Source organism: Crocodylus siamensis, chromosome 6 (assembly GCF_052110815.1).
Source record: "Crocodylus siamensis isolate JL-2025a chromosome 6, ASM5211081v1, whole genome shotgun sequence".
Taxonomy (NCBI): Eukaryota; Metazoa; Chordata; order Crocodylia; family Crocodylidae; genus Crocodylus; species Crocodylus siamensis.
In genome coordinates this window covers 48865541-48890791 of record NC_143400.1, presented here as the reverse complement: position 1 = coordinate 48890791, position 25251 = coordinate 48865541, and the positions used below count along the sequence as shown (strand labels likewise).

The following is a 25251-nucleotide window of genomic DNA, read 5'->3' as shown; positions in this document are numbered from 1 at the left end:
ACAGAAAGAGGAGCAGATTCAATAATGGCATAATTGGAGCAGATAGCATAGCCAGCTCAGAGAATTCCATGATCATCTCGAAAACAGGAGCCATCAACATAGAAAATGAGGTCAGGGTTAGTCAGGGGAGTATTAAAAAGGTCAGGATGAGGAAGGGAAACAAAATCCACAAGCTGAGTGCAGTCATGGGGTTGACCATCTGAGGGTGAAGGAAAAAGAGAGGCAGGATTGAGGGGATCACAGTGGACAAAGGTCATGTGGTTCACAGCCAGGAGAACTACCTCATAGCGGGTTAGATGGCCAGGGGACGAGTGCTGAATTCTGCCGCATTGGAGAAGGGCAAGGACAGTGTGTGGGACAGCAACAGTAAGGGGGTGCCTAAGGATAAGGTTATTGGTTTTAGAAACCAGCAGAGCAGCAGCAGCAATGTTGCGGAGACAAGGAGGAAGCCCAGAAGCAACTGGGTCAAGGGAGGCACAATAGTAAGCAACAGGACAGTGTGGGGAGGGTCTGAAAGGCTGGGTCAAGATACCAGAGGCAGTGCCTTGATGTTCATGGCAGAAGAAAGTGAAAGGCTTAGAATAGTCAGGCAGACTGAGAGCGGGAGAAGAATAAAGGGATTGCTAGAGCTGACAGAAGGCAGATTCACGGACGTCTTCCCAGGGGAGCGGGTCAGGGGAAGAATCACAGGTGAGAAGGGTGAGAAGTTTGGAAAATCCAGAATAATTAGGAATCCACTGTTGGTAGTAGTTGGCAGCACCTAGAAACCCACAGAGCTGGCATTTAGTCTGTGGGCGAGGAAGAGAGAGAACAGCTGAAAGACAATCAGGCGACAGGTGATGGGTACCGTGAGAAATAGTGTACCCCAGATAGGTAACAGAAGTCTGGCAGAACTGGAGCTTAGAGCAGGAGGCTTTGTAGCCCTGTGCTGCAAGTTGCTCTAAAAGAGTGACAGAGTCAGTTTGGCAGTTAGGGAGAGTATCAAAACAGAGAAGCAAATCATTTACATATTGAACTAGCACAGAATTATGAGGCAGCTGGACTGTATCGAGGTCAGACTTGAGAAGTTGGCTATATATGGTGGGTGAGTCACGGAATCCTTGAGGCAGATCGGTGAAGGTGTATTGACGGCCCTGGTAAGTAAAGACAAATAAATATTGAGAGTCAGGGTGAACTGCTATAGAAAAGAAAGCATTCCAGAGATCCACCACAGAAAAATAAAGCAGAAGCAGGTATTTGAGAAAGTACAGTGGCGGTGGTAAGTACCACAGCTACCAAGGGAATCACAAAATTGTTAATAGCACACAAATCTTGAACAAAACGATAAACAGGCAACACAGGTATACACTTCTCCTTCTTTTGGACTGGAAGGATTGGGGTATTACAACAAGAGCGGGCAGGTACAAGGACACCCTGTTCTAGGAGACCTTGTATTACAGGAGCAATGCCTCTGGAGGCAGCAACTGATAGCAGATATTGTGGGATTAATGGGGGGACACTCCTGATTTAACCTTGATAGAAACTGGGATGGCACCCTTAAGGAGTCCCACATCGGTTGTGGAGTGGGACCAAAAGGACTCAGGAAGGGGAGCAAATAGTTCCTGTTGCAACAAGGAAGAATTGGACTTGGGTTTCTGTTCCATTAGTGTCATCATCAAGGCAGGAATTTGAGTCTGGGGTAATGTGAAGAAAACCCCATCTGGAAAACAGTGAACTGTTGCCCACAATTTGCAAAGGAGGTCTCACCCCAACAGATTTACAGGGGCACAAGGACTCAACAAAAAGGCATGTTGCTCAGTAAGGGGACCCAAGGTAAATGAGAGTGGCTGTGTATCGGGCTGGTCAATGGGTTGATTCCCAATACCGACAGCAGTGAGTACTCTATCAGAAATGGGAACCTTAGAAACAAAATCAGAGCTAAGCATAGATGAAGCACCAGTGTCAACAAGAAAGGGAACAGCTCCCACAGTAACAGGTATTGTAGCATTGGAAAAGGCAGAAAGTAAAGGGCCTAGAGTCTCTGGGTCTTCATGGCTGTCCTAATACTGATTTTCACCTTTGAAGGACTAGAGAGGAGCTGGTTTGGGAGGTGGAGCTCGGTGGGTGTCTGGCTGAAATGGAGGGGCACTAGCTGAGAGGGGCAGCCCCTGGGGTTTGTTTGGGCACTCATTCTTCCAATGGCCTCTTCGCTTATACTAGCAGCAGACATCATTGGGAATGTCAAAAGGACCGGGTGGTTGGGCCAAGTGAAACGGTCCTGCAGTGCTCCATGGTTTGGTGCCACCCTGGAGATCTCTGATTTGCAAAGCCATCAGCTTGTCCTGAGCCTTTGATTTTTGCTGTTGGGCTTTAGTATAGAAATGAGTGGCAGCAGCCAAAACTTCGGTAAGAGATTTAGTTTCCCACCCGATCATGGTGTTTTGCAGGGGCTTGGAGATCCTAGGTAACAGCCTTAAAACAAAAGTCTGAATAATCATGGCAGGGAGGCTAGTTTCTGGGTCCTGACTGCCAGAACGTGCCTTAAAGGCTTGGATCAAATGAGAATAGTAGTCAGCAGGATGTTCTTCTGGCTTTTGCTTGCAGGTGGAAATTTTGGACCAGTCTGTTTTTTGTGGGAAGACCCTGGGGACAGCATCAAGGACCTGTTTATAGAGGTTTGGCAGATGGTCCTTGCCAGGGTCTTGAGGAGGCCAGTTGGCTGCTGTAGGGAGGGTGTCTTTCTGGTCTCCAGGAAGAAGACCACTGAGGAACATCTGAATATCACTGTGAGTCAGCTTATAAACCTCAAAGAGGGTTTGGAGTTTTTGAGAAAATCCGGTAGGGTCATCACGGAGTTTAGGGAAGGTGGTTGACAAAGAGACAATTTTTGATGGTGAGAAGGGGACATGAACCACCACGGGTTGCCCCCCTGGCACATGGTATTCTCAGAGGGGATACTGTGCAAGCTTTCTGCCCCGGCGAGTCTTCCTTACAAGGGTCCTTTGGCAGTCTACCTCAGTGGTAGTGTTATTTCAGTTCTGGAGGGTCAATTTGACCAGGGTGTTCTGCTGATCTAGGGAAGCTGAATGTATGGTTCACCCATCATGGCGGTCCAGGAGGACGTCAATTTTGAACTGGTCCCCCATAGGAGAATCATAAGTGATGGTGGTAATGAGAGATGAAGGACCAGGGGTAAGGGCTGGTGGAATTGCTGGGGAAGCTGATGCAGCGGACGCAACAGCACCTGAGGCCATGGGACCGGCGGGCGGTGGTGGAAATGAGACCCAGTGATCCAACAAATCATCGTGGGGTGGATCATCTGGTGGCAGGGGCAAGGCTGGGTAAAGCCTAGCCGGACATGGTGAACAAGGGGCAGACGGGGTCGGCACCTGACACTGGAGATCTTTAACTTGATTTTGAAGGTGATCAATTTGCTTCTTAAATTTTTCTTCATTATCCTTATAGGAAGCCACAAGGGGGCACTTATGGTGCTTTTCGGACTCGTCTTCCCATAGGTACCGGGTTTCCATTTGAACAGGGTGATTACTTTCCAAATTGTCTCGGAGGTGTTTGAGGATATGATGATCCCATGACCCATCTAAGGGCCAACGCAATTTGGGGTCACCATTGGTATACTGGTTCCTTTTAATTAAGTACTGCGTTGACCGGGGCCCATATTTGAGAAACAAAAACCGGGCGGGATCCCGCAGCAGGACCTTAGAGGTCCCACTACCCATTGTCACACCTAGGACTTACTGACACTAAAACAGGCAGGTACTCACCCAGGCCAGGGATTTTTCCAGAGCCAAACAGATGGATGGTAAATCAAGGACTGGAGTATCGAAGCCACAGAGCCAAAAAACTGAGTTGAGGAGAGCCTTCTTGGAGCGACAGAGTCGAAGAGCCAAGACGAGGGTCCTACTCAGGGCGGTCTGTGTAAGGACACATCCCGGATGCGCCCCCAAGATGATGTAGAAATTCAGACAGGATCACTGTTTGGCTAACAGAAGCACTTTATTTTGCACGGCCACGGGAGAACACCAAGAGGTGGCTGATGCTCAGCGAAAGTAAAACACAGGCTGCTTTATATACTAATAAATCACATACAAATCAACCTGCCCCCCTGCACCAGGCTTTTGGCAGGCTGACAGCAACTCATCTCAGTGTCTGGCTGGGCCGAGCAAGTTTTCTCAAGCTGTATCCTGATAAGCTTATCCTGAAGGCCGCTGTGTTGTTCTCCCTTGGCCTTTACCCACATCACATCTCCCCCCATCTCTCCCCATCCTGAACCAACATGTATATACACCTTTCAGTCCTTTTCCATTCCTCATCATGTCATGCTCTGTTCTCTTAGTGGATTAGGTTTTCATTTTGACTGTCTTGCTGGACTTACTCTATGTCATCATCATCTCCTATGTCTGCATCGTTTTCATGGTCCTATGTATCTTCACTTGTACCTCCCACTCCCCTGCAGTCCTCATTTTTCTATAGGTCACCCTCTTCATATACAGCCAGCCAGGAAGGATCCAACCAACAAACTGGTATTTCTGTATACTACTAGTCCTCAAACCATAGCATGAATATACTTGAGTATATAGTAAACCAAGTATGCAATGGGAAGGAATGTGAAAGCCTTAGAAAGGGAAGGAGAACTATAAATCTGGGAAAGAGAAGGGGCAAAAAAGGGGTGATATTCAAATAGCAAATGTAGCCACATAACTCACACCCATAAGTGTGGTTTCCCAGATAGTGTGACTACAGGAGTCATCCCCAGCACAGGTGAGGGTAAGTGCTGTAGTTCCCCCCTGTGCCTGGAGCCAGTGGCCCTGGCTAGCTTTAGGGAGAGGTCAGACATGGAAGTAGAGCTAAGCCATGTGCCAGGGGCTGCTGAGGTAGATTAGCTAGTGGTAGGTTTAGGATGCTGTGCTAGCTTTAGGGTTGAGGCAGGCTAGAGGCATTAAAAGGATGTTGAGGGGAAGTGGGAAAAGGTAGGGACAGACTGATGAGACAGGCAAAGGAAAAAGAAGCAGCCTAACCAGGCAGGGAACAGGAAACTGAGTATACAACCCTAAGGCAGCTGGGGGTGGAAGGTCACAAGCTATAGATTGGGATGGGAAATTAGAGGGAGGGCTGGATGGCAGGGAGGGGGCAGAAAGTGGTAAGCCCCAGGAGCCAAAGACACAGCAGTCCTCCTAACTGCTACCTATTTGGTTAAGTACACATTAACCAGTTCTAATAGTCCTTTGAGAGGCAGGATGACAAAACCTATAGGCAGAGGTACCCCCCTAATCTGGCCACCCTGCAGTATATCTGCAACCTGTTCCAGCCCCACCAACCTTCCAGCCACACCCTGATGGTGTTTGACAGGGTGAGCATTGCCCTGCATGTCCTTGCCTCAGAGTCATTTCCTAGTCATCTGTCCAAAACATGTACATCAGCTAAGCTTTCCCACCAGTTCCTGGACATCTTCTATCACACAATGTTAAGTTTTAATTAATATTTATTTGCCCCTAGCTCCTATCAAAAGTGACAGGAGCCAGGGGCAGGATGACCCAGGAAAGCCACAGCAGGGCCCTGGAAGAGCAGGCATTCCCCCCACCCCAGCTGGAGGGACCATGGAGTTGTTCCTCCCTGTGCTGGAGCAGGAAACTCAGGTAAGGGGGGGGTTGAGGCTGCGTGCGCTGGTCCCCACCTAACCATGGGGCTGGGGCGGGGGGCTGGGAGTGAGGGGGTGCACAGAAGCCAGTGTCGGTGGGGCCCAGAGTGGGGTGGCTTCCCGTTCTCCCTGCTGGGGCAGCCCAGCTCCATACAGCCCAGACAGCTGCACCCCAGGCTCCTGCCACCCTGCTCTGGGCCCCGTCAGCACTGGCACCAGGGCACCGCCGAGCTGTTGCTGGCTCTCAACCCCCCCTGTTTGGCCCTGGGGGAAACATGAGGTGGTGCCTGGGGCTGCTGAGGGTGGCATGACCCAACAGGGACATGGCCTGGGGCATGGGGAGGTGGCATGGAACTTGCATCCTATGCCTGAGGCTTGGGGGGGCAACAGTTCAGCTGCCCCCCACCCCACAGGAGGCTCCAGTGGGTGCTGCTGCCCCAGAGGGAAGGCCCAGGCCCCCCACACCCTCATGGTCCTGCCAGCAGCTCACTTTCTGACCTTAGGACAGGTGGGGACACTGTGCCAGGAGTGGGAGCAGAGCCGCAGCCAGTTTTCTGTTCCAGAAGTTTCTATGGCCATGAGGAGCCCAGGGGCCCTGGGAAACTGCTGGCCAGCCCCAGGTGCAGTGAAGTTTGCCTCCCAAGCCTACTGGGGGTGGCATGGCCTGGCCGAGTCCTGGCCCGGGGCAAAGGAAGCTTGGGAAGCCCGCAGGAGCTTATAAAGCAAAAAAGCAACCACAGCTCTGCTCTGACTCCTGGCACAGCCTGCTTCCCATCCTGGGGCTAGGGGGTGAGCTGCTGCCAGGTCACCAGGCACCTGCAGGGCAGGGTGGGGGAGGGGTTGGGTCTTCTCCCAGGGTGGTGGCACCCTCTGGGGCTGCCCATGGGAGTGGGGTGCAGCCAGTCAGTTGCCATCCCAAGCCTCAGGTGCAGGATGCTACTTCGGTGCCACATCCCTGGGCTTCCTGCATCCTGGGCCACATGCCAGCCCCAGTGGCCTTGGGTGGTCCCCTGCACTGCCCCCAGGGCTGGCCAGGAGCTTCCCCAGTGCCCTCAGCCTCCTGGAAGCTGCAAGAGCTTCTGAAGTAGAAAAGCAGCTGTGGCTGTGCTCCGGCTCCTGGTGCAGCCTCCCTGCCTGTCCCAGACCATCCCCTGGGGTGGTGGCAACCCCCAGGCTGCCCATGGGGTGGCAGAACCAGGCCTTTGCCACCCCAAGCCACAGGTGTAGGTGTGCCATGCAAGTTATACACCACCTTCCTGGGCTTCTCACATCCTGGGCCACATCCCCACCAGCTCATGCCACCCCCAGTGGTTACAGGAGCCTCCCACACTGCTCTCCAAGCCTGACAGGCCCTTCCCTAACAGCCCCCGGCCTCCTGACAGCAGCAGAAGCTGCCAGAGTGCAAACGCGGCCACCAGACTTCAGGCAGGAAGAGCCCAGCTGGCTCCCCTCTTTGCAACCTTCCTGCAAACCCTACAACTGCAACCTCCCCCAGACAGTCACACACCCCAGAAATACCACACACCCACCTCCACAGCTCCCCAGAAACCCCACATCCACCCACCCACCCATACCCCCACACACTATACAAGAGTAAGATTCAATTTTGAGCTATTATGCGATCACTTCTACATATAAAGCACAAACACACACATATTAGGACAATTTTTTTTTAAAAATTGAATTAAAATATAATATTATGGGTATTTGATTTCTAGCACATAATTTGTTTTTCTTCCAGTTCTAAGATAGCAAACCCTCTTCTCCAAAGGAGTACTTCCAGGGGCAAGGGGAAGGACTTACGGTGGCATATTTCAGAGGTCCGGGGTGGGACTTCTGGTCCCAAGATGGTGACCAGGGGGTGGGGTACTTGTCAAAGGGTGCGGTTACCCATGTGGCCCTTGGCAGCTTGCCAAAACTCGCTAAATGGCCCTCTGCCCAAAATAATTGCCCACCCCTGACCTAGAAACTCTGTATATGGTCTTCTACATGAGTTTACTACCCAATCAGCTACTGAGATAACAACACACAGATGGACTCATCCCTTTCTGGGACATAATCTCAGGTATGTAGATTTCATAGATTTCATAGACATTAGGGCTGGAAGGGACCTTGGGAGATCATCGAGTCCAGCCCCCTGCCCAAAGGGCAGGAAGTCAGCTGGGGTCATAGGATCCCAGCAAGATAAGCATCCAATTTACTCTTGAAGGTGTTCAATGTAGGTGCTTGAACCACCTCCGCTGGCAGACTGTTCCAGACCTTGGGGGCTCAGACAGTAAAGAAATTCTTCCTTATGTCCAGCCTGAAACGGTCTTGCAGGAGTTTGTGACCATTTGACCTCGTCATCCCTTGGGGCGCTCTGGTGAACAAACGTTCCCCCAGATCCTGGTGGTCACCCCTGATAAACTTATAGGTGGCCATCAGATCACCCCTGAGCCTACGCTTTTCCAGGCTAAAGAGTCCCATGGGTCTCAGCCTGTCATCATAAGATCTGTTTTCCTGACCTCTGATCATGCGCGTGGCTCTCCTCTGGACTCTCTCAAGCTTCTCCACATCCTTTTTGAATTGTGGAGCCCAAAACTGGACACAGATATATACAGATAATGCACGGCCCTGTCCAGTCTCAGTCTATGTGCACTTAATAATATATCCACAGAGTAAAGCCAGGCTTCAAACTAGAAACTTATTTAAACTCATAAAAGGATGAAAACTCATTTAAACTCATAAAAGAAAAAAGAATTCTACCCAAATTACTTAGCTTGTGGTAAATTAACTTTAAAACATAATACAAAAGGGAGTAGATACAAAAGACACCAGCTTACATTGGTGTGTTATACCATTTCATGTCAGTATAAAGTTCTCAATGCTACCTGGCTCCCCCATCACCTGCATGGGAAAGACTGCAATATCACCTACTTCAGATAGAAAGTTTGGGAATGTAAAACCTGCATAATCACGTCATGTGTTGTTCCCTCCATACAATTTAAAAATGCAGTCACAAGCTTTGTCCAAAAAAGTAGAAGAAGATTTAGGTTGCATGGAGAGAGACAAGGAAGGTGAGAGAGAGAGAGAGAGAGAGGGAGAGACATTTGACTTTTTAAACCTTTGTTATACAAATATTTAAAAAAAAGGTGAAAGTGCAAGGGCATGTGGCCCTCCCAGGAGCCAAGCATGATGGAGAGAATGAGTGTCTAGAGTTGTTTTGTTTTCTTTTTTAACTTCTACAAATATTAGGGAATGGAAAAAGAAGTTACATGCAGATCTTCAGGTTTCTTTACGCTGACTTTCTAACCTTCCTCTCCCTGAACAACAATAATAGAGAAAACTATTTCTACCAGAGCCAAGAAGAAGAAAGTCCCTAAGGACTTTTATTTCATTAATTGCCAGCTCTCAAACCAGAGATTTTTCTTTCCTTATTCTTCACTTCCTTTTACCAACAATGCAACAAGAGTTTAACTGGCAACAAAAAACCAGTCACACCCATGTGCTGCTGTTTATAGAAGGGAACAAAGGGACCACATAAGCCAAATGCTATTGTCTTTGAGGAGTTTTCTCTGTGCTCTGAATCTGCCTTTGACTGGGCTCATAGGGAGTGACAGAACAGGGATAAAAAGAATTAAATGAGACAAAGAGACTGTTCAGAGATTTCTGTAATGATGCAGTCGACATAATTGAATGTACCAAGGACACTCTTCAACCTGACATCTGTTTCCTAAAGGTCCTTTATGTGTGGGCCTCTACCTTCTGCACAGGCAAGACCCCAAGTTCAAAACATCTGTGGTGAGTGCTTTTGTCATTTGTACAAAGACTGGAGCTTAGTGCAGGAAGATGGGTGACAAGATGAGATTCAGACTCCTTCATTCAAAAGCCTCTCTCTTGAAAAATATTCTGCTTTAATAGTATCTAAACATTATATTATTTTTGGGGAGGAATATGTAGGGTATTCCAGGAAACAACCAAAAAGCCAAATGAAGAGATGACCTAAAAGGACTTTTTTCCAAGGCATTTACTAGAATGAAAGGCTTTTTTTATAATATAAATTTAATTCATAGATTTCAAAAAAAAATTAGAAATATGTTTTCATAACTTTGTTTTCAATTTATTAATGGAAGAACCAAAAGAGGAAGGGCAATGCAACTTATCCAAGGTCAACCAGACTTCCAGAGCTGGAAACAAATGTTAAGGGTCAACTACAACTGTCTATCCAACAGGCTATGTTGCTATTGGTGATTGTAACAACAACAGAAAGAGATTTCTGAAAGTTTACAGCTCTAACAAGTTATGGCCTATACTGAAATTTTAGTATCATTTTATTCAGTAAATAGTCAGGCAATCCGTTGTGAAAACATACTGGAGTTTTACTGGAGAAGTAGAAGCAAGAATAAAAACCTCCAGGTTACTCTCTCACATACTGCAGTTTTAAATGGTTCATTGTATAAATCGTAAGATGTTGAAGTGAGCTTTTTGCTAAAAGATTACTAATTAATAACAACCATTAAGGATATGTGTTTAATACTTCAACAGTAATGAGAGGGTACAGAAAATAACTTATAATGGCTTATGAAAACTGATTTCTTCCCAAATTTGAGAAGGCACAAGTTTGCTAAAACTTTTTATTAAAAAAAAGAAATATTCATTGCATTATGAAAAATGCTTGCAACTCAAAAGGACAACTAATAGCAAGACTCTCCATTTTTGGACTTGAAAAACAGTCTTACCCCATATTCTGAAGAACTCCTAAGTTAGAGCCCCAGTTGTTGTACATTAGCATAGCTCTACTGAAATTATCGACTCTTTACATAAATTGTGAGCCTGGCTTTCTAGAGAAGAGAAGAGTTAGATGAGATTTAACTAACAGTCTGTAAGAACAAAAGTGGTTCTAACAAAGGAGATGGCAATACATTTTTCTACAGTAGATTGGATGAGAAGCATTAGGCATAAGTTGCAACACGGGGATTTAGGTTATAAAGTAAGAAAAACATTCTAACTGTGAAGATGTTTAAATACTGGAACTGATTACCTGGAGATATAATGGAATCTCTTTCATTGCAGGCTTTTAAGTGCAGGTGAAGCAAACATTTATCGGGGATAGTTTTTACAGAGATGATCCTGCCTGGGAATAAGGGATTGGATTGAGGGATTCTGAAGTCATTTCTAGCTATATTTTTCTAGTATTTAAATTGCTTTACAGTTTTGAAGTGATTGATTTTTCCAAAGATGCAAAACTAGAGTTCAAACCCAAATCTAGATCATTGCAAACTTTTTTAGACATATAAGAAAAGATAATGTATAGATCTATATGATGCTGTTATGGTTCAGAACTTAAGCTACTTCTAGTTGTTATAGCGGGCAGTTCAACCCAAATCTGTCTACAACAGCATTCGTATCTCTCTCTTCAAGGCATATGTTTCTATATGGTGAAAAAAAACCCCAAAACACATCAGTCTAGTGGTGAATGTACTAACAAAAAACCTGGTATTTAAAACTAGGAAAATCCAAACTACACAGTAGATCAAAGATTAATCACTGTAACAAAGTACCAATAATATCAGTGAACTCTCAGGGTCAAATACCATACCTCTATTAAGAACTTAAGAAGTACTTGAAGAGACACAACTGACATTTTTAGCACTTATGCACAGGTAGGTTTCTATTACCATCTTTGAGAGGCAAAATTCACCCTATGTATGTACCTTCAGGAACTAAAACAGGAGAGAAGGAGGCCCTTTTACCTTTCAGCCCTATAGCTAGGATACCTGAGGGAATGAGAATCCCAGGTCCTAGGTCCTTCTCTTTCCAAGATAGGGCTGGGTTCTGCATCTTGAATTTTCTCACAATTTTTTTCATTTAGCAGGCCATGGATAAAGTGTTGCCTTGAGCCCTCTCTTCTTCTTGAAAAGAGTCCACTTCCAATAGGGGAAGGAAGATGTGTGTGCCAGGAGGCAGAGGAAAATGAGCCAGATGATTCAGTGAAATGGATATTACTTCTGGCTAGGGGAGAGTGGGGGTAGGTTCTCACCTCTGACATTTATGCTGCAAAAGCTAATCCAGGGCTGCTAGTCTGTCTGGTTTAATGAACAGTAAATGGAAAGTGAAGTGGTCCAGCTTCAAAGGAAGGGCAGAAGAATGCTCTGAATCTGGCCTACCTCATGGGCCTTACAGTTAGAGCCCTTGGCTAGGAAATGGGCAAAAACAGCTCCAAGCCCCTTTGGTTAAGGTGGTTTAGAAGGAACTTCTGCTCCTTGGCAAATGCCCAAACAGCTAGTATAATCAGGCTAAAAGTTGGGGGTGTCTTCTCTCTTTACAAACTCCCTCTAGCTGAGGTTTTTCTGGGATTACAGTTTCAGGATTTTCCCTAGTGTGCTACATTTCTATTCCACCTGGGTGTCTATACAGAGTGCAGCCTTCTGAGCATATTCAGTAACAAGGGGGATATGTGGAATTTAACCTGTGGCTAAGCACCAAAAGTTACAGTTACTTAGGTCCATAGGTGCCACAAAGGTGCATACAGGTAAAACGTGCTTAAGTGAACCCTAAGTTAACTGAGGTCAAATCACAAGTATGTGGACAAAACAAGTTGTGATGTACAGGAGGTCAGACTGGATAGTGTCATGCTCCTTGTCATTTATACTCTATGAGATAATGATAGGAACTCCAGATCTGTGATACAGTCTAGACAGACAGAGAATATTTCAATCACTTGCTTCATCAAACAGCAGTAATGTTACCCAGACTGTTTAACCCTTCGATCTGGGTCTTGTGGTTTCCTTCACAGTAATGATAATATTGGTGTTTTTTTGGTGGGCTTACTTTGTTCATTGTACATATGTGTTTCCTCTGTAGATGTCTTCATGGGACATAAGAAATGATTCCTCTGTGATGGAGTTCATCTTTGTAGGTTTTTCTGTCACTGGGAGCTCACAACTTGGCCTCTTTTTTCTCTTCATTGCTGCGTACCTATTTACTATCCTGGCCAACATCATCATCATCATTGTTGTTGTGCTGAACCATCAACTCCACACTCCTATGTACTTCTTCCTCAGTAATCTCTCGTTTCTCGACATCTGGTATATCACGGTCACCGTGCCTAGGATCTTGGCTGACTTGCTCTTGGGGAAGAAGTCTATATCTATCACAGCCTGCTTTGCTCAGTTCTACTTCTTCTTTGTGTGTGGAGCAACTGAGAACTTCCTACTGATGCTCATGGGTTATGACCGCTACCTGGCCATATGTCAGCCATTGCATTACCTTACCATCATGAACACGTCTGCCTGCATCCACCTAGTCACCTCATGCTGGACCATGGGGTTTCTGGTGGTGATTGTGCCCATGGTATTGATAGCCAATTTGTCGTTCTGTGGGCCCCATGAACTTGACCACATCTTCTGTGACTTTTCTCCTCTGCTGAGGCTCTCATGTACAGACACCTCTAGCACAGAGGCCATCTTCTATGCCCTGGCCTGGGCTGTCCTCCTAGGTTGCTGCCTCCTTACCATGGTGTCCTATGTCTTCATCATTTCCACCATCATTCAAATCTCCTCTGACACTGGGAGGAGAAAAATGTTCTCCACCTGTACTGGGCACCTGACTGTGGTGCTTATCTACTATGGTACAAGCACCTTCACCTACATCCGCCCATCAGCCAGGAATTCCTTTGCAATGGACAAGGCTGTGTCTGTCTTTTACAGTATTGTTACCCCTTTTTTGAACCCTATCATCTACAGTCTGAGGAACAAGGATATGAAAGTGGCGCTGAGAAAAACTTTAAGGAATTGGGACAATTCTCTGGGCAAAGGACATTTTGGTTAGGTGTCTCTTAGTTAGAGATTAAGCCAATTAGACGTGGTTCACAAGCATTCCAGAAACAGACCAGGGATTTTAAGAGGTATAAGGCAAGTAGTCAAATCCATTAAATTAAATTTGAGTTTTTGACTAGCTTATGGATTCCAGAATTAAAAAACTGTCCATCTACCCATGTCTCTTTTCTCTATTTCTCTTTCTATAAGACAGTGGCTTTAGAAAATAGACAATTTAAATGTCTTTATTCTTAGCAACTTTTGGTGAAACACTTATGTATACAATATTAATTTAGTTAGGAACACAAATAATACTTGAAAGAAAGCTTGTTTGTGTTTTTTTTTATTCAGCCTTGTTGTTATCTTCATAAGCCTTAGTGAAAAAGACATTTCTATAGTCCCTCTCTCTCAGGTGATTAATTTTGGAAAGCAAATGGTTTCAATTTGCAAAGATGTTTAGAATCTCCCATTTATTTAGGGAATGGACATACAACATATTTACCCTGCAGTAAATTAGCTTTTTTCTGTACTAAAAATGTACTAAGCACACCACACACAGCCATATACTGCTATATGTCACTCCATACTGGGGTAAAGTTCCCCTCAGTGGGCACGTCTACACATGTACTGTTACTGCCCAGTAATTTAGGTTACTTTGCAGTAACTGAAAACCACGCATCTACATGTGCGAACCCATTCTGCACAATAACTATGGTGACTTACACTGATTTGGGGGTAAATTTGCTACCTGTATGATGCAGGTAGCAAATCCCCCTGCCACCTCCCAAGTAGTTACTGCACAGTAAGGCACATGTAAACACTTTATGGCACAATAACTCTGTTTGTGTGCACAACTTGGGGACTAACTTGAGTCCCAAGTTAGTCCAACCACAGCATTACTGCACTGTAATACCTGCATGTGTGGACACCAGTGTAAAAGCTGCTTACTGCGAACTGCAATGCACAGCAGAAGCAATAAAGTGTGTGGCTAGGAAAACGAAAATCTCCCATATCCAGACCTCATCACTTCCTGGTCCTGCTGCAGCAGATTGTTCAAGGCAAAGATCAGGCTTATAAATCACCTATGTACCCATGTGACCTAACCTCCACCCCACCCTCCCCTTCTTTTCTTTTTTTCTTTTTTTCTTCCTTTTCCCCTTTCTCCTCCCTTTTTCTTTCCCACTTCTTTTCTCTTTTCTCCCCTTCCTTCCCTGCCCCCACTGGATGCAGTTGTCTTCATATGCAAAGGCCGAACAACACACAAATGCACGTGTAGACATGCCCAGGATAAATTACACAACTGTACTAGTCGTATGTCCAGTCCTCTAAGTAATTTCATCTTGCCTTAATAGCAACTACAGGGAGCCAGCTTGGGAGCACTTTGGTATGTTTGCTCCTTGCTTTATACAATTGAAGTAGAAGGAAGTTTTCAATCTTGTTCTGTGTGCAGTGTGCACACACAAGTATCCACCCACGCACTGTTCATGCTTGATAGGCTGCAGTCTAACATGGCAGCTATGTGGCTCTGTTTTTATACACCTGACTATAAATCACAAACTGTAGCTAGCAAAAACTGAGGAGGTGAGGAGGCAACAGCAACAGGCTAGGCATTGTTGAAACCTCTCTCCCTCCCCATCCTCTTGAAGTGTAAATACCAAAAATGACACTGATGCAGCTGGGTAAGAGCTATTTGGGTGTGTAAAGTGGAATAGGATTCTGCCCTGTACTATTATCTGTAATGCCTAAACTATTTATGTATTCACAAACTAGGCATACTTGTGCCCAGGCCTCTTTAGGGATCCAATCCAGAAAGCATGTTGAAAGCACACCTAACATACCATCAGCATGGAGTTCAACAAAAAGAATCACAGCTGCAACCATTCTCATTCAAAATATACCTGCTGATGGTCTTCACAATCTATTCATTTGTGGAGTCATCTGTCATGCAGCAGAAATGGAACTCCTATTGGACGGAGGAGTGCTGGCTTAGATTTTCATAGATTCATAGATATAGGGTCGGAAGGAAACTTGCACATGTTCTAGTCTGACCCCTTGCCCTGGGCAGGAGAGAAAACTGGGCTCAAATGACCCCAGCTAGGTAATCGTCAAGCCTCCTCTTAAAGACTCCCAAGGGAGAAGCCAGCACTACTTCCCTTGGAAGTTGGTTCTAGCTCCTAGCCGCCCTAACTGTGAAGTAGTGCCTTTTAATGTCCAGTCTGAACCTACTCTAACAACTTATGGCTGTTGTTCTTTGTTATTCCAGGAGGCGTTCAGAGGAACAAGGTCTCTCCCATTCCCTACTGGTCCCCCCTAGTAAGTTTATAGATGGCCACCAGGCCCCCCTCAGCCTTTTCTTGTGAAGTCTGAACAGGTTAAGGTCCAGCAGCCTCTCTTCATACGGTCTGCCCTACTGTCCCCAGATCATGTGAGTGGCTCTCCTTTGGACCGTCTCAATACTGTCCTCATACCTCCTGAAGTGTGGTGCCCAGAACTGGATGCAGTACTCCAACTGTGACCTGATCAGTGTCACATAGAGGGGGAGGATCACCTCCTTGGCCCTGCTTGTCATGCATCTGTGGATGTATGACAAGGTGTGGTTAGCCCTACTGATCGTATCCTCACATTGACAGCCCATGTTCATCTTGGAATCACTAATGACTCCAAGATCTCTTTCTGCCACTGTGCTTTCAAGAATAGAGTTCCCCAGCCTATAGGTATGCTGCTGGTTTCTACTGCCCAAGTGCAGCACCCTGCACTTGTCAGTATTGACTCCCATCCTATTCTTATTTGCCCACCCCTGTAACCTGTCCAGGTCCAGCTGTATCCTGTCCCTCCCTTGTAGCATGCCCGCCTTACCCCAAATCTTGGTGTCATCCATGCATTTAAACAGGGTGCTTTTCACCCCCTTGTCCAAGTTGCTAATAAAGAAATTGAACAGTGCAGGCCCCAGGACTGAGCCCTGGAGAACTCCATTGCTTAAATCCCTTCAGGTCAAATACGACTTGTCCACCACCAATCTCTGAGTGCAGCCCCTCAGCCAATCTGACTGTGTAGGTATCAATGCCACAGTCACCTAGCTCCTTAATGAGAATGGGGTGGGAGACAGTGTCAACGGCCTTCCTGAAGTCCAGAAAGACTACATGTACCACGATACCTGTGTCCAATAATTTTGTGACCTGATCATAGAAGGCAATCAGGTTGGTCTTACATGACCTGCCCCTAATGAAACCATGCTGGTTACCCCTGAGCATCAACCCCATTGCTGGCCCTTCACAGATGTGCTCCTTGATAATCTTCTCAAAGAGCTTCCCCAGGATTGAAGTAAGACTATAGTTGCCTGGGTCCTCCCTCCTCCCTTTTTTGAAGAGGGGGACCACATTGGCCCTCTTCCAGTCATCTGGCACCTCACTGTGCCAGGGACCTCACAATAATCCCTGCCAATTCCCTCAACACCCTGGGGTGGAGAGCATCTGGGCCTGATGATTTGAACACATCCAGCCCCTCCAGAAGTTCCCTAACTCTGTCCTCCATGACCCTAGGCTTGGTGGAGTCTCTCCTAAGTCTGTCCTGAATCTTAGTGGGGGAGTCCTGGTACCTGCACAAAAAAATGGAGGCAAAGAAACTGTTAAAAAGGTCAGCTTTTTCCTCTGGTGCAACCACCTAATTGCCTAGCGTATCCTGAAGGGACCCCATATTACCTGGTGCCTTCTTCATTTTCCTTATATATTTAAAAAAGGACATTTTGTTGTCCTTGATCCTTGATGCTAGCCCTAGTTCTGTATCTGCCTTAGCTTTCCTAACAGTCCCCTTACAGACCCGAGCGATGGACGTATACTTCTCTTTGGTGATAGCCCTTCCTTTCCACTGGGTGTACACCTCCTTTGTGGCAATCAGGCATTCCTGAATGCCCTTGGTGAGCCAGAGGAACATGATATATACCCAAGTTGTGCATGTTACGGGGGAGAAGCTAGGTTCAAGGTGCAATTTCTAGGCTCATATAGGTATGCAATTCAAAGCTGTAAAGAGGCATCTAAGTAAAACTGCAGGATTTCTGACAATCCCCCTTCCCCCCACCCATCTTTATCATGCATGTTCTACCATTCACAGTGCTACTATGAATCTTTCTCAGCTGTACAACTTACTGTTTAATTAACTTAAATCAACACCTCATCTAGGTGTGTGAATTCCATTCTGGATTAAAATGTAATTGTAATGACACTCAGAACTGCTGCACCTTGGCAGATGTTGTCAAGAGGGCATAAAGTCACTTAACCCAGGTTACAAAGAAAGTTGGAAGCAGAGCAGAAAACAGAACCTATGTCTCATAAATGAGGCAGGTTTTTTTAACCAATGGACAAATATTTTCTTCTAGTACCAAACCTAAACAAAAATCTGTCATTGGCTATAATCTCATGGCTTTATAAGGCTGAAACCAGCCACTTGAAAATGTTTATATTCCTTTGTGCAGGTACATAAGAGATACTTCTTTCCATAGTCCTGGCTTTGTGATCAAATGAGTGGCCTTTATGCTAGGGACCACATTCAGATCCTGGAATCTGGCTTTTCATTCTGATCTTCAGAATCACTATCACAAGGTGATATAGCCAGGGGATTTCAGAGAAATATCTTTACAAGGATATTTTCCATATATTTTACACACACACACTTCTGCAGTCTAACAGCAGAAGTTCTAATGTGGTGAAAGCATTGCAGTTTTTATAGGCAACAACACACAAGAGAGTAAAATGGCTAATATCATATTTAGCTACATTTGACTCCTCCACCTGAAAGACTAGATACCCTTTTATATCAGCTCAGAGAAGGACTGGAGCTCATGCCTCTAGGCTAGGTACAGACAGTCAAAAAGCTGGAGGCTGAATCAATTCGGTCTTTGCAGGTTAGTCTAAGATACACAGATTAAGTTGAAATAGAAGTGAACAAACATTTACCTTTGATTCAGAAAATGCAGCCATGTACCTGTAGTGGCTCAGGCCAGAAGCCAGAGGGTGTTAGAGCACAGCTGTCTGGCTGTGTGTACATTTCCTCTTTCTGCTGCCCCTGAGGTCTCTGCGATTTTCACTCTAGAAGCACAGAAGCAGGATTCTACAGGGTTGCTCATCAATTCCTCTTCCTGCTTTCAGGTGTGTTTGCATTTGTAGTCCACAGCTGCAGCTAGCAGTAAATTTGAATGGGCGGAAGAGGTATTTAACCCCCCTCCCTTGCCCCAGGCCACAGCTGGGGTTTGCAGGGGGGCAGTTCACCCCCCCCTCCCCATAGACTGGGCTGCATCCCAAACTGGACTTGCCCTGCCTTGGGCTTGCGCCCCTCCTTACCCAGTCAGCTGTCCCTCACTGCTCCAGCCCAACTCTCTGAAGCAGGCAGCACAGCCCAGGGCTGCAAAACATCCTGGATGCTGGGGGACTGTGATTTAACATGAACCAGGAAGGGGTCTAGGACAGAAGTTTCATAAATTGGTTTGACCCGAATCAGTTAAGTCTGGTACTACATTCAACCCTGTTTATCTTAAACCAGTTTCATCCATTTTGAAACTGGTTTATGTTCTGTTCTGTTACAGTTTTAAAACCAGTTTCTGATCACTTAAACTGGGTTATGTGTAACTTCTGTCCCTAGCTAGAGCTGTCAAAAGATGCCTTAACCATTTGGTTACTTAATGCTGAGGTTGGATAGTTTTAGTCAAACATACTTTGGGTTTCCTTTGGAATACCCACTTTTTCAGTTTCAAAAAAAAGTTTAAATTTTCTTCAGGGAAGTGTTCTTTTTTATTAATGGGTCTTTTAATCTAGAGAGAAGACAACCCCAAAAGATCCAATAGAAAACTTTGAAGCTAGACAGACTGACAAAAATAAGGCATAAATTTTGGCAGTGACAATAATTAACTGTGGGAACAATCTACCAAAGGTTGTGATAGATTCTTCTTCACTTACAATTTTTAAATACAGCCTAGATAATAGACAGCATCAAAAGAGAAGAGATGAAGGAAAGCATGATAATTGTCCCTGTTCCCCTGAGCAATGCCAGGAGTGACTAGAAATAATGGTCACAAGCTGGTAGAGGGTAGATTCAGATTAGACATCAGGAGGCGCTACTTCACTGTCAGGGCGGCTAGGATCTGGAACCAACTTCCAAGCAAAGTGGTGCTGACTCCTACCTTGGGGGTCTTTAAGACAAGGCTAGACAGTCACCTTGCTGGGGTCATTTGACCCCAGTACTCTTTCCTGCCATGGCAGGGGTTGGACTTGATGATCTGCTCAGGTCCCTTCCGACCCTAGAAACTATGAAACTATGAAATTATGGATATGGACTGTGAACAAAGAGAGTGCCTCTTTGTGAGAGCGAGACTGGTTTGGCAGATGAGAAGATCAGTTTGGGAGCTCAGAAGCTATCACAACTGGAAAGGGAACAGCTGAATATCTAATGGTGTGCTCTGTGTGGGGGCTGTTTCTAGAGGACATTCCTGGCATCAACAGAGAAGATATATATGTACAGACTAAAATGCTCTTGTTTTTTCTCATTCTCCTCTGCTATATTCAGAAAGCCCAAGTGATCACAGGTCAGTTATAGTCTAAGTAGAAAATGCAGCTAGAGATACAGTCTATTTTCCATGTCAGTGTTTCAAAAGACGGAAGAGATGAAACCAGGAAACCAATTCCCAAAAAACTAAATCCATCAAACTATCTCAATTTCTGACCTATAGTTCTTTTCTCTTTTCTCTACCAGTCTATATTCTTACCAAGAGTTAGAATGTCACAATTACATCTTTTCAGTCTTATCAGTTACCCAATTCCATTATATTCTGTCTCATGTAATAGCCTAAATCATACTTACACATTTAAATGCCTTACATTACAATAGTTAGTTGCATCTTCCCCTTTTGGGGAAAAGCCTACTCCACCTATTGGGTATATAAGTGTTTGTTGCCACTTAAATTGTAATCCTAGTCCATACTTCTGAAATCCCTGTTGAGGGAGAGATGTTAATTGGCCTATTTTTGTAACATGTCATCATCTTTATTTAAGATTAAGGCACAAAAAGCCACAAGTAGGGTAACCCATACAGCTTTTTTATTAACAGTTTTTCAGGGATTTGGGGAAATTATTAATGATTGGGATGATGGGATCAAGTGCACACTAAGCAAATTTGTGGATGGCCCCAAGCTGGGTGGAGTTGCAGCTACTCCATAGAGTAGGGTTAGACCCCCAAATGACCTGAATGGGGGGACAGAGGGCACAAGCCCAAGGGGGGTCAGGCCCAGGTGGGGATGCAGGCCATTCTATGGGGGGTGGGGTGAACTGTCACCCTCCACCCCCCCCGCAAACCCCAGCTGCATTCTGGGGCCAGGGAGGGGGGTTAAATACCTCTCCCCCCCTTCAAATTTACTGCTAGCTGCCACTGTGGACTACAGTTGTCTGCAACTGATCAGATGAGATTCAGCAAGGACATCTGCAAAGTCCTGGACTTGGGATAGAAGAATCACATGCAGAAATACAGACTGGGGAGTGACTAGCTAAGCTGCAGTACTGCAGAGAAGGACCTGGGGGGTATAACAGTTCATAAGCTAAATGATCCAACAGTGTGCACTTGTTAAAACAAGCCAATACCCTCCTGGGTTGTATTAACAGGAATGTCACATGCAGATCAAGAGAAGCAATTTTTCAGCTCTATTCAGCAATGGTGAGACCTCACCTGGGGTACTATATCCAGTTTTGGGCCCAACACTTCAAAAAGAATGTGGGCGGTTTGGAAAGAGTCCAGGAAACAGAGTGACAAAACATGATTAGGGGTCTGGGAGGTAAAATGTATGAAGAAAGACTAAAAGAGCAAGGGTTATCGTGTCTGGAGAAGACAAGATAGAAGGAGTAGATTTGATGACAGCCTTCAAATACCTGAAGGGTAGAGAGATTGGAGATGGGCTTTTTTCTGTAGTTGTAACGGAGAGGACCAGGAACAATAGCTTCAGGATGCAGCAGGGGGCATTTCAGTTAGAGATTAGAAGGAACTTTCTGACTATGAGGGTGGTCAAACATTGGAACAGGATACCTAGAAAAGTTGTAGAATCTCGATCCCTGGAAGTTTTCAAGAGTAGGTTTGATAGACACTTGGCAGGGATAGTGTAGGATGATTTGGCCTTGAGCAAGGGGCTGGACTGGATGACCTTGTGACATTCCTTCGAACCCTACCATACTATGATCCTAAAATGAAATAGGATAAGACTTAGGTATCTCAAGACACTTGTGACAGGGTTGTCTGTTGCTTTAAGAGGGAACAGCTAGTCTCATTGAGAAACCCAGTGGCATATCATTTGGATAGGCGGAAATTCTGCCAGAAGCCTTAAAAATCCCCCAACACAGTAAGCAGAGGAGAAGGAAGCAAGCTGTGAGCACAACAGCTTGCTATAGGAAAGAGTAAAGCTGTTGCACTGGGGGCGAGAGCCAAAGGGCTCCCCTTCTACTGCCCGGGACAGAGCAGAAGGGTTTTGTTTTGTTTGTTGCTTTTTGGGGGGGTCCCTACTCAGTCTGATTACCTGATTACCTCCAGCTGAGGCCTGGGACTGGAACTGCCCCGGTTGGGCCGCATTGCATACATTTTTTTTAATGATTTCTCACCAGCATAATAGTGCATGAAAAAGGATACCCTTTGTTGTCATGTGCAGAATCAGTCCATTTAGGGTAATGTAAAAACTTTTCAAGTACAGAGTACAAAAATGTAAATTAATTTATGCAGCAAGAGTATGTACTGGTTGTTGTTTTTTTCTTTATATTAAAGACATAACAGTTAAAAAGACTTCAGGGATTAGGTTCCACACTTCTGTTGGTCAGTGTATGAGCCTTGGCCACCAAATTTCTTTTGGATGCTCCAAAAATTCAAGTCTGAATTCATTCTGTGGAACATGAGGATACAGCAATTATTTCCAATCACACTGCCTACCTCCCTTATTTCTATTCTACATACAACAGATGGCAAGGCGTTATTTACAGGGTCCTTACTAGTGCTGCTTTACTGAGATCAAAGAATTTTGTTCAGGATCATGCCTGCCAGTTCTGTTTTGGTATTTTCTACCCGTGTCATAAGTTTTGCCTGTCAGCAGCTAGAGGTGCAGGGCCCCAGACCCCCTGCACCTATCTCCTTGACATCTGGCAGGTTTTGTGGCTGCACCAGGGCCTAGCAGCTAGGTCTGCAGTAGTTTTCCCCCCTCTGTGCCCCAAGACAGACACAGCTGCACAAACAATCATGGCACGAGTTTTGCCTGTCAGCAGCTAGCGGTGCAGGGCTCCAGAACCCAGACTTCCCCTGCTCCGATCTCCTCGACAGCTGGCAGGCTTCGTGGCCTCAGCAGGGGCTAGCAGGCCTGCAGCTTTCACCCTGCTGCGCCTTAACACGCACAGTGTCATCCATGTCACGATTTTTGCTTGTCTGCAATTTTCCCTATGCCCCTGCACCAGAAACTTGGCATGCGTCATGCTCTCAGCAGAGGCTACCATCTCTGCAAGTTTCATCTGAATCAGCCAAAAGACAACGAAGTTATAGATATTTCCTTGATTCCCCACTATACCCTATGGCCAAATTTCCAAATCTTTTCCAAATCGATTTGGAAGCTCTGAATAGATTCAGAAAGCCTAAAGCTTCCCGCGATTCAATTCAGATTCAGAGATTCAGCCTTCGAATCAACCAAATCATCTACGAATCTGAATCATGATCTGAAGCTTTGCACAGCCCTAATAAGTATATCAGGGGTGTACATCAGGGCCTGGGGCAGCATCTGTTCACCAAGACCCCCCAGGGGAGGACAAGAAATAATTGGCATAAGCTGATTAAGTATCTCTTCAGGCTAGACATAAGGAAGAACTTCTTTACAAATCAAGCACCAAGGGTTTGGAACAGGCTCCTCCCAGAGGTGGTACAGTCATCCACCTTGGAGATCTTCAAAAATCTTGATGCCCATCTTGCTGACCTCGTCTGATCACAGCAGTCTTTCCTGCCCAAGTCCAGGGGGGCTGGACCCAATGATCTGTAAGGTTCCTTCCAGCCCCTAACAACTATGAAACTATGACACTTTTAACTTGGAATAAAGCAATGTTTCTCGAATAGTATCTTTTTCAAGCAGTAATAGCAATAATTCAGAAAAAAAGTTGTCAGTATTTTATTTTCTGGTCATTTCTGTAATTTAAATAACAAACAACAATGGCACATTGAAATTCAACCTACAGTGCTAACCCTCAGCACTACTGTATTGCAAATAATAAACTATATAATAAATAATCTGATAATAGTATCGACACAGCATATTCTTCAGTTTTCAACACAGGACTAGAAAAGTAGTTAGCTGTGTTAGTTTGAAGTCAGACAGGAAGCAGGGCAAGGGCAGCATCTTGGAAACTAATGGTTAGGCTAAACTGCCACTCTGTTCTGTCTTCTCACAACATAGATGTGACATGTGCAGCATATCATTTTCTTAACTATCCACCTGATAACATCAGAGAGAAAAACATCAAATCCTGTACCTTGATCCAACTTTTTCATTTTTTTCCAGAGACAAGTTTTCTCCCAAGCACTTTTTTGAGAGCACACTTCACCTCCTGATTCCTCAGTGTATAGATGAGGGGATTGAGAGCTGGGGTGACAGCACTGTACATAAGGGTGACTATCATATCCCTTTTTGAGGTACTGCCTGAAGAGGGGGGTGTGTAATTGAAGAAAACAGGTACATACAGCAGGGTCACCACTGTGAGGTGGGAGGCACAGGTAGAGAAAGTTTTCCACCTGCCTGTTTGTGACTGGACCTTTAGGAAGAGGAAGGAGATGATGTAAACATAAGACAGGAGGGTGATGATGAAAGGAAGTAGAGCAATGCATGTGGTGACAATATTAAGGAGGCTCAGGTTGAGATGAGTGTTGCTACAGGATAGGTGCAGCAAGGGCTTGATGTCACAGAAGAAGTGGTGAACATGGTTGGGGCCACAGAATTGTAGGCGGGAAGTCATAACTGCGTGCATGAGAGCATGCACAAAGCCTGTGGCCCAGGTGACAGCTGCCAGCAGCAAGCAGACCTGTTGGTTCATGACTACCATGTAGCGAAGTGGGTTGCAGATGGCCACATAGCGGTCATAGGCCATGACCGCCAGCAGGATGACCTCGCTGCTTCCAAGGAAGTGGAAGAAGTGGAGCTGGGCGAGACAGCCAGAGAAAGAGATGGCCTGTTGCCCCAGGAGGAGGCCAGCCAGCATCTTGGGCACAGTGACAGTGGAATAGAAAATGTCCATCAAGGAGAGGTTGCCCAGGAAGAAATACATTGGGGTGTGAAGCCGAGACTCAGCCAGTGTCACAGCAATGATGGCACCATTCCCCAGCAAGCTGGTAAGGTAAAGCATTAGAAATAGAATGAAGAAGAAATGCTGTAGTCCCCAGACATTGGTCAGACCGAGGAGGATGAACTCTTTCACTTCTGTCATGTTCTCCATTTCTAGAATACTCAATAGAAAAAATAAGTGCTAGATATTTATTATAATAAGTATGGGAAGTAGCATGGAAATACTAACTCTCTTCCTCTCTCTTTATATATATATGTGTGTGTGTGTATACACACGCACATATATATTCAAATACCTTTTAATTCACATATTATATACACACATACACATACAGAGAGTATATAGATATAAATATAGATATAGAGGAATTAACATATAGATATATATTATATTGGAATTAAAGTGTATTTGAATTTTACTTTTTACTACCAAATACAGGTAAAAAAATGGCTTTCCATTTAAATGTTCTTATCCTCTCCCTTCCTCACTTCAT

The 25251-nt window shown here is 45.3% G+C and overlaps 3 protein-coding genes across 3 annotated transcripts in view; 2 read left to right on the top strand and 1 right to left on the bottom strand.

Moving 5' to 3' along the window:
- The window catches only part of LOC149862764 (cytosolic phospholipase A2 gamma-like), a 127968-nt gene that overhangs the window by 43572 nt on the left and 59145 nt on the right, over positions 1-25251 (top strand). The window lies entirely within an intron of this gene.
- LOC149862768 (olfactory receptor 6F1-like) lies at positions 5595-13444 on the top strand. The gene is made up of 2 exons (XM_090051211.1): positions 5595-5633; positions 12479-13444. Exons 1-2 carry the CDS (start codon positions 5595-5597, stop codon positions 13442-13444), a joined length of 1005 nt encoding a protein of 334 aa, XP_089907337.1.
- Positions 23967-24908, bottom strand: LOC149862767 (olfactory receptor 12D3-like). Its single transcript, XM_090051208.1, has one exon. It carries the CDS (start codon positions 24906-24908, stop codon positions 23967-23969), a length of 942 nt encoding a protein of 313 aa, XP_089907334.1.

Coding starts and splice junctions, on each gene's coding strand:
- LOC149862768 (XM_090051211.1), top strand. CDS start 5,595: ATGGAGTTGTTCCTCCCTGTGCTGGAGCAGGAAACTCAG. Junction 5,634..12,478: donor TGCTGGAGCAGGAAACTCAG/GTAAGGGGGGGG, acceptor TTTCCTCTGTAG/ATGTCTTCATGGGACATAAG.
- LOC149862767 (XM_090051208.1), bottom strand. CDS start 24,908: ATGGAGAACATGACAGAAGTGAAAGAGTTCATCCTCCTCGGTCTGACC.